The sequence below is a fragment of the Neophocaena asiaeorientalis genome, unplaced genomic scaffold (assembly GCF_003031525.2).
Source record: "Neophocaena asiaeorientalis asiaeorientalis breed wild unplaced genomic scaffold, Neophocaena_asiaeorientalis_V1.1 scaffold40, whole genome shotgun sequence".
Lineage (NCBI taxonomy): Eukaryota > Metazoa > Chordata > Mammalia > Artiodactyla > Phocoenidae > Neophocaena > Neophocaena asiaeorientalis.
Window position 1 is genome coordinate 757726 of NW_020185335.1, and position 8941 is coordinate 766666.

The 8941-nt window shown below is 52.7% G+C and overlaps 1 protein-coding gene and 3 long non-coding RNA genes across 6 annotated transcripts in view; 1 reads left to right on the top strand and 3 right to left on the bottom strand.

The window, feature by feature from the left end:
• LOC112393365 (uncharacterized) overlaps positions 1-2267 on the bottom strand; it is an 18704-nt gene extending 16437 nt beyond the window's left edge. The window contains exons 1-2 of the long non-coding RNA XR_003001901.1: positions 2134-2267; positions 1555-1650 (exon numbers count right to left, since the gene is read on the bottom strand). This is a non-coding gene — a long non-coding RNA (uncharacterized LOC112393365). The remainder of the gene's footprint in view (positions 1-1554; positions 1651-2133) is intronic.
• The window catches only part of ZFHX3 (zinc finger homeobox 3), a 238826-nt gene extending 229903 nt beyond the window's left edge, over positions 1-8923 (top strand). The window contains exons 11-12 of the mRNA XM_024735570.1: positions 1-3201; positions 7148-8923. The exon at positions 1-3201 is cut by the window's left edge and continues 35 nt beyond it. Coding sequence (XP_024591338.1) covers positions 1-3201; positions 7148-8784 — 4838 coding nt within the window. The 3' untranslated portion in view covers positions 8785-8923. The remainder of the gene's footprint in view (positions 3202-7147) is intronic.
• Positions 3217-7151, bottom strand: LOC112393364 (uncharacterized). Of its 3 annotated transcripts, XR_003001900.1 has the most exons (4): positions 6055-7151; positions 4328-4992; positions 4097-4240; positions 3217-3606 (listed from the first exon to the last, which is right to left on the bottom strand). It is a non-coding gene; the product is annotated as an uncharacterized LOC112393364 (long non-coding RNA). The 3 variants fall into 3 exon arrangements; XR_003001899.1 differs by having other exon boundaries at positions 4097-4232; positions 4328-7151; XR_003001898.1 differs by having other exon boundaries at positions 4328-7151.
• LOC112393366 (uncharacterized) overlaps positions 8151-8941 on the bottom strand; it is a 44873-nt gene continuing 44082 nt past the window's right edge. Inside the window, exons 4-5 of the long non-coding RNA XR_003001902.1 lie at positions 8598-8785; positions 8151-8279 (exon numbers count right to left, since the gene is read on the bottom strand). This is a non-coding gene — a long non-coding RNA (uncharacterized LOC112393366). The remainder of the gene's footprint in view (positions 8280-8597; positions 8786-8941) is intronic.

Below are 8941 nucleotides of genomic sequence, written 5' to 3' on the forward strand. Positions count from 1 at the left end.
CGATTGCACCGGCCCAGCCATCCGTGCCGCTGACCCAGCTCTCCATGCCCATGGAGCTGCCCATCTTCTCACCACTGATGATGCAGACGATGCCGCTGCAGACCCTGCCGGCCCAGCTGCCCCCTCAGCTTGGACCTGTGGAGCCTCTGCCTGCGGACCTGGCCCAGCTCTACCAGCATCAGCTCAATCCAAGTCTCCTCCAGCAGCAGAACAAGAGGCCTCGCACTAGGATCACCGATGACCAGCTCCGAGTCTTGCGGCAGTATTTTGACATTAACAACTCCCCCAGTGAAGAGCAGATCAAAGAGATGGCAGACAAGTCTGGGCTGCCCCAGAAAGTGATCAAGCACTGGTTCAGAAACACTCTCTTCAAAGAGCGGCAGCGTAACAAGGACTCCCCTTACAACTTCAGCAATCCTCCTATCACCAGCCTGGAGGAGCTCAAGATCGACTCTCGGCCCCCTTCACCAGAACCTCAGAAGCAGGAGTACTGGGGGAGCAAGAGGTCTTCAAGAACAAGATTTACTGACTACCAGCTGAGGGTCCTGCAGGACTTCTTTGACGCCAACGCTTACCCCAAGGACGATGAATTTGAGCAACTCTCTAATTTACTGAACCTTCCAACCCGAGTCATAGTGGTCTGGTTTCAAAACGCCCGACAGAAGGCCAGGAAAAACTACGAGAATCAGGGAGAGGGCAAAGATGGAGAGCGGCGGGAACTTACAAATGATAGGTATATTCGAACGAGCAACTTGAACTACCAGTGCAAAAAATGCAGCCTGGTGTTTCAGCGCATCTTTGATCTCATCAAGCACCAGAAGAAGCTGTGTTACAAGGATGAGGACGAGGAGGGGCAGGATGACAGCCAAAACGAGGATTCCATGGATGCCATGGAAATCCTGACACCCACCAGCTCCTCGTGCAGCACCCCGATGCCCTCCCAGGCTTACAGCACCCCAGCACCAACGGCCAGTACAGCTTCCACTGCTTTCTTGCAGCTTACATCAGAGGCTGATGAACTGGCCACCTTCAGTTCAAAACCAGAGGCGAGTGATGAGAAACCAAAGCAGGCTGAACCTCCCAGTGCACAGCCAAACCAGACCCAAGAAAAGCAAGGACAACCAAAGGCAGAGCTGCAGCAGCAAGACCAGCCCGAGCAGAAGACAAATGCAGCCCAGCAAAAGCTCCCGCAGCTGACGCCCCCCGCTTCGTTGCCCCAGCCTCCTCCCCAAGTGCCCCCCCCTCAGTGCCCCTTAGCCCAGTCGAGCCCCAGTCCCTCCCAGCTCTCCCACCTGCCCCTTAAGCCCCTCCACACGTCAACTCCTCAGCAGCTGGCCAACCTACCTCCGCAGCTAATCCCCTACCAGTGTGAGCAGTGCAAGCTGGCGTTCCCGTCGTTTGAGCACTGGCAGGAGCACCAGCAGCTTCACTTTCTGAGCGCACAGAACCAGTTCATCCACCCCCAGTTTTTGGACAGGTCACTGGATATGCCTTTCATGCTGTTTGACCCGAGTAACCCACTGCTGGCAAGCCAGCTGCTCTCTGGGGCCATACCTCAGATTCCGGCAAGCTCGGCCACTTCCCCTTCAACTCCCACCTCCACGATGAACACTCTCAAGAGGAAGCTGGAGGAAAAGGCCAGTGCCAGCCCTGGAGAAAACGACAGTGGGACGGGAGGAGAAGAACCTCAGAGAGACAAGCGTTTGAGGACAACTATTACACCAGAACAGCTAGAAATCCTCTACCAAAAGTATCTCTTGGACTCCAATCCAACTCGAAAGATGTTGGATCACATTGCGCATGAGGTGGGTCTGAAGAAACGCGTGGTACAAGTCTGGTTTCAGAACACCCGAGCCCGGGAAAGGAAAGGACAGTTCAGGGCTGTGGGCCCAGCGCAGGCCCACAGGAGATGCCCTTTTTGCAGAGCGCTCTTCAAAGCCAAGACTGCCCTGGAGGCTCATATCCGGTCCCGTCATTGGCATGAAGCCAAGAGAGCCGGCTACAACCTAACTCTGTCTGCAATGCTCTTAGACTGCGACGGGGGACTCCAGATGAAAGGAGATATTTTTGATGGAACTAGCTTTTCCCACCTACCCCCAAGCAGTAGTGATGGCCACGGTGTTCCCCTCTCACCTGTGAGCAAAACCATGGAGTTGTCTCCTAGAACTCTTCTTAGCCCTTCTTCCATCAAGGTGGAAGGGATTGAAGACTTTGAAAGCCCTTCCATGTCCTCAGTTAATCTAAACTTTGACCAAACTAAGCTGGACAACGACGACTGTTCCTCAGTCAACACAGCGATCACAGACACCACTACTGGAGACGAGGGCAATGCGGATAACGACAGTGCGACGGGAATAGCAACTGAAACCAAATCCTCTTCCGCACCCAGTGAAGGGTTGACCAAAGCGGCCATGATGGCAATGTCCGAGTATGAAGATCGGTTGTCATCCGGTCTGGTCAGCCCAGCCCCGAGCTTTTACAGCAAGGAATATGACAATGAAGGTACAGTGGACTACAGTGAAACCTCGAGCCTTGCAGACCCCTGCTCCCCAAGCCCTGGTGCAAGTGGGTCAGCAGGCAAATCTGGAGACAGTGGGGATAGGCCCGGGCAGAAACGTTTTCGCACTCAGATGACCAACCTGCAGCTGAAGGTCCTCAAGTCATGCTTTAATGACTACAGGACACCCACCATGCTAGAGTGTGAAGTCCTGGGCAATGACATTGGACTGCCAAAGAGAGTGGTTCAGGTCTGGTTCCAGAATGCCCGGGCAAAAGAAAAGAAGTCCAAGTTAAGCATGGCCAAGCATTTTGGTATAAACCAAACAAGTTACGAGGGACCCAAAACTGAGTGCACTTTGTGTGGCATCAAGTACAGCGCTCGGCTGTCTGTACGTGACCATATCTTTTCCCAACAGCATATCTCCAAAGTTAAAGACACCATTGGAAGCCAGCTGGACAAGGAGAAAGAATACTTTGACCCAGCCACTGTACGTCAGTTGATGGCTCAACAAGAGTTGGACCGGATTAAAAAGGCCAATGAGGTCCTCGGACTGGCAGCTCAGCAGCAAGGGATGTTTGACAACGCCCCTCTTCAGGCTCTCAACCTTCCTACGGCATATCCGGCAATCCAGGGCATTCCTCCCGTGTTGCTCCCCGGCCTCAACAGCCCCTCCTTGCCAGGCTTTACTCCATCCAACACAGGTGGGTTCTGCTCTTGGTGATTCTCCCAGTATTAAATAGCCGCCCAATTAGCGCTTCTTCTATGGCTGTCACACAAAACCTCCGAGTGTTGGCCTGATAGGAAGCTTCCCTTGTCAAGTTCTCTAACAGCAATAAAACCTCAGGTCCCTTCCAGTGAGTCTCCCTAGAGCTGTAGTGTACACGACTCTTTGACTTGCCAGTTCAAGGATGGGGATCTTGTGGTTGGAACAGTCTCCTGAAACCATTCTCGTGCCTGGTGTTCAGTAACACCAGCAGGGTGTGTGTTACAGGCATGAACTTCAGGGTTCTGGCATACTAGATCCTGGGGTATTTTCAAGACAGCAGTTTCCATTATAGACCCTTCCATTCAGTCCTTGTGGGGAAATGCAGATCCCATCTCGATATCTGTTGAAAATATAAAACATTTTGGTTCAAGAAAATTTAAGTCAACTCTTTGCCTTCCCCTGTGGTCTCACCTTCAGAGACGTGCTCTGGCAGGAGAGATGCTACCAGGAAGATGCTCTCATATGGTAGAGCCTTACTCCTGGGGTTCTCTTCGAGTCAGAAATAGAGTGTTACGTTGGTGTTTTTTGTTGGTTGGTTGGTTTTTGGCTGCATCACGGGGCACGTGGGATTTTAGTCCTCCGACCAGGGATCGAACCTGTGCCCCCTGCAGTGGAAGCTCGGAGTCTTAACCACTGGACCGTCAGGGAAGTCCCTGGTTTCTAAATAGACTGCCTTTGTACTGGAATGCAGTGACCAGGAACTCGTATTGGGCACTGTGGTTCTGAATTATGACTGACATGTTTTAGTCCTCCAGACAGACAAAAATGTTAATGGTAACACCCCTTCATTTTCTTCTGCCCGTTTCCCTTTCTAATTCAGAGTCACGTACTTGGTAGTTATTTTTCCACTTCGTAGGGAGTGCCGCAGTTCTTTCTGTGTACCTCTCTTGTTCCTCCTCCTCTGCCCTCACCCGTCTTCTCTGAATCCAGCTGTCTTCCCTAAATTGGACTTTCACCTCCAGGATCCTGTGAGACTGAGGCACAAGTTAGCGGGTCCCTCCACAGCCTGTGTTGACCAGTACACATTCACCAAAGGAGAGCCCCTCAGAGTGCCTCCTTACCTTCAAAACATGGCCCTCTTCCCAGGGTGGAAGTGGTTCTGCTGCTTCCCCGAGCAGCCCTGGTTTCTGGTTGAATTAAATCCAAGTTTTATAATTTTAGCAGTGTTTTACAGAACGTGAGGGCTACCTCATTCCAGATCCCAGTTTCTTATCCAAAGAGAAGAACAAGAAAAGAAAGCATTAAGATGGAGAAGTCGTTGCTTACATGTGTTGGCAAGTAATGTCACAGAATGATGTTAAAGTCAGCTAGACATAAGCCAAGAAAGAGACTATGGAAAGTGGCTAGGCACTGAACTTCACTTGCAGCCCAGGACCTTGGAAGAGGGGCTTGGGAAAGCCCAACATTTCATAATAATGTGAAAATATTAGAGTCAAAATGTCTGATCTATTCCCCTTGTTTTACAGATGAGAAAACTGAGGCCCAGAGAGGTCAAGACCATTCAACAAGCTAGGGTAGGAGCCGGGCTCCCAGTGCTATGTACTCCTTCCACAGCACCCAATACGAGCCAGTCAGTCAACAGGTATATGTTTAGTGCTACTCAGGTTCTGAGCACTTAGAGTGGACTCCAGGTAGGAAGACAGATCAGCTCTTAATCATTCAAAGCAGCCAGGCCCGCCCCAGTTACCACCGTCTGACTGTACCGCAGCTCCCAGGAGCACTGCATCTGGAATTAGGAAAGAAAGAAAGAACTTGTGTTTAATACGTCAGGCCCGATGGTAAGCTCTTTCCATATGAGCTTCCATTTAAACCCTACATCCATCTGTTGTGGAAAGCTGAGGTTCCAAGCAGTCAACTAATAGGCCCGATATCACACGGCAGATGTGTGTCAGCCACAGTCCATACCTCGTCAGTCCGACTCCAGGAGTACGTGACTCTCAGCCTCAGGGGGATGAAGTGGCCTGTGTGGTTCTGATCTTACAGATAAGAAAACCAAAGCCACGGAATTATTGTGAGAACGTATTGAGCTACTTTATCTCACGTGGCTAGTGCAGAGCCTGGTAAATAGCAGACGTTCAGTACATGTTTCTTAAAACTGAAGCTGTCTTGTGCACTGTCTGTCAGTTCAAGGTAGAGGAAGTCAGTTCTTCTCTGGAAGCCTGATGCCAGAGGGATGGGGAGATCAATAGGCGCTTCCTTCTCTGCCCCCACTGGTCATTGGGCTCTGCCTACAGCTCCAGCCTAACACTTGGAGCAAGCCTGTTGCCTAGAAATAGACAAAGCCATGTCCCGAGTTGGAATTCATAATCTGCTTTGTGCCACTTTAACCAACAAGCCTTTACTGAGTTTTTCTAAGTAAGTCAGACACATCTTCTCCTCTGATTTCAGTCCCGTAAGTACATTCAGGAAATTGGATGACTTAATTTCAGTGGTCCCTTTCTGCCATTTTGGAAGAGTCAATTAATGATACTATGTGATGCTGAGGGAGGCATCCTCCTTGGCTATGAAAAAGTTAATGCCTGTTTCTGCTGGGACTGGCAACGTGAGGCAACCTTGTTCTCTTCACCCGAAATCTGAGGTTTTTTTTTTAATGCAGCGTGATAGCCCAGGGAATACTGCACCACCACTGGAGCTAGAAATCAACATTGTCTTCACCTGGCTTGGGCTTCAGAGTGTTTTTTCTCATGAAGACAGTGACTTGTTTGGAACCCCACCCCAGCTTTCTTGCTGAAGGTGGTCCAGATAAAGTAGTACATTTTGGTGTCCTCTGAAGAGGAGGGATGCATACCGTCTAGTGTCTTGGATGTGGTCAGTGCTGTCCTTCACCGCTACCTTGCTAGTCTTCATGAACCAGCAGCAGCCCTCCATCACCCTGAAACAAAAGATTTAACCCAGGAGATATGGCTCAGGGAGGAGGTCAGGCTCTGGGGCTGGGTGAAGGCTTTACAGGTAGTGGTAGATTAGGCCTGAGTGTGACTGAGGATGGGGCTGAGGATGTCCTGCGTGCGCCTGGTGACATGGTCTGCCACCCGTAAGCAGTGGTGCCTGGGGTAGGTTGTGATGTCTTAGGAATTGCTGGTGCCAGCACTTTGACATTGCTCTTCTCCTCTTCCTGTGGCTGCTTTCTCACGCATCTGCAGTCCTAATCCTCCCGTATGTCATTCAGAGAGGGGCAGGAGAAGAAAATGCTCATTTTTCCAGTGGACTACAGAACCCTATTCCTAGGTGGTTACATTTTTCAGCAGATTTGTTAAAGCAGATCAGCTGAGCCAAAGCAGTGCCACTGTTTACCTTGAATGGATTGTTTCCATTTCTTCCCATTGCTCCTCCTCTCTGTGCCCTCCTAACACATCCATTCACCTGCAACAGTGGCGGTCAGAGAGGCACATGTGTAGAGCCTGTTGTGTTTGTTCAGGTGGTCTTGGTGTCTGGCCGGGTTTCTTGCTTTTGCTGTCTTCTGCAGACAGCTTCTGGTGGGGCCTCTTGACTGTACTATTTCTGTGGGGCTTTTGATGAAGGCCATCGGTTCCGATGGGTCCCGGCTGGCAGCAGCTTGTCTGGGGGCCTCCAGACTAAATTGCCTTGGGCAGAGTTGGGAGCGCAGCAGAGAAAACGTGACCGAGTGGGATGGGTGTGGCACGTTGGGCAGGAAGGTGTTGGAAGTTGTTTAGCTGGTATGGGAGCTGACCCAGGGCTGGGTCCGGATTAGAATACAGGCTACCCAACCGGGGCCTGGCGGGAAAGCCGTTGGATCAACAGGATCCTCCAAGTTCAAACCTTGAGCTCTTAGACCCTGTGCCAGTGACACAGGTGAAACATCTTTAGCACTAGCCTCAGCACCCCAGACTGACACGTGATTTCTCTGTCTCCACTCCTTTCAGCTTTAACGTCTCCTAAACCGAACTTGATGGGTCTGCCCAGCACAACCGTTCCTTCCCCCGGCCTCCCCACGTCTGGATTACCAAATAAACCACCCTCAGCGTCGCTGAGCTCCCCCACGCCAGCACAGGCCTCCGCGGCGACGGCCCCTCTGCCAAGTCCCCAACCGCAGCCGCCGCAGGCGCAGCCGCCGCCGCCGCCAGCAGCCCAGCCGCCACCCGCGCCGCAGCTCCCGCCGCAGCAGCAGCAACAGCAACGCAAGGACAGAGATGGTGAGAAGGGAAAGGAGAAGGAAAAGGCACACAAAGGGAAAGGGGAACCCCTGCCCGTCCCCAAGAAGGAGAAAGGAGAGGCCCCCACGGCGGCCGCAGCCACGATCTCAGCACCGCTGCCCGCCATGGAGTATGCAGTGGACCCTGCGCAGCTGCAGGCCCTGCAGGCAGCCTTGACTTCGGACCCCACAGCGTTGCTCACGAGCCAGTTCCTCCCTTACTTTGTACCAGGCTTCTCTCCTTATTACGCCCCCCAGATCCCCGGCGCCCTGCAGAGCGGGTACCTGCAGCCTATGTACGGCATGGAAGGCCTGTTCCCCTACAGCCCTGCGCTGTCGCAGGCCCTGATGGGGCTGTCCCCGGGCTCCCTACTGCAGCAGTACCAGCAATACCAGCAGAGTCTGCAGGAGGCCATCCAGCAGCAGCGGCAGCAGCAGCAGCAGCAGCAGCAAAAAGTGCAGCAGCCCAAAGCAAGCCAAACCCCAGTCCCCCAGGGGGCTGCTTCCCCAGACAAAGACCCTGCCAAAGAATCCCCCAGACCAGAAGAGCAGAAAAACGCACCCCGTGAGGTGTCCCCCCTCCTGCCGAAACCCCCCGAAGAGCCAGAAGCAGAAAGCAAAAGTGCGGACTCCCTCTACGACCCCTTCATTGTTCCAAAGGTGCAGTACAAGTTGGTCTGCCGCAAGTGCCAGGCGGGCTTCAGTGACGAGGAGGCGGCGAGGAGCCACCTGAAGTCCCTCTGCTTCTTCGGCCAGTCTGTGGTGAACCTGCAAGAGATGGTGCTTCACGTCCCCACGGGCGGCGGCGGCGGCGGCGGTGGTGGCGGCGGCTCGTACCACTGCCTGGCGTGCGAGAGCGCGCTCTGTGGGGAGGAAGCTCTGAGTCAACATCTCGAGTCGGCCTTGCACAAACACAGAACAATCACGAGAGCAGCAAGAAACGCCAAAGAGCACCCTAGTTTATTACCTCACTCTGCCTGCTTCCCCGATCCTAGCACCGCATCTACCTCGCAGTCTGCCGCTCACTCAAACGACAGCCCCCCTCCCCTGTCAGCCGCCGCCCCCTCCTCGTCCTCCGCTTCCCCCCACGCCTCCAGGAAGTCTTGGCCGCAAGTGGTCTCCCGGGCTTCGGCCGCGAAGCCCCCTTCTTTTCCTCCTCTCTCCTCATCTTCAACGGTTACCTCAAGTTCATGCAGCACCTCAGGGGTTCAGCCCTCGATGCCAACAGACGACTATTCGGAGGAGTCTGACACGGATCTCAGCCAAAAGTCCGACGGACCGGCGAGCCCGGTGGAGGGTCCCAAAGACCCCAGCTGCCCCAAGGACAGTGGTCTGACCAGTGTAGGAACGGACACCTTCAGATTGTAAGCTTTGAAGATGAACAATACAAACAAATGAATTTAAATAAAAAAATTAATAACAAACCAATTTCAAAAATAGACTAACTGCAATTCCAAAGCTTCTAACCAAAAAAAAAAAAAAAAAAAAAAAAAAAAAAAAAAAAAGAAAAAAAAAGGGGGGGGGG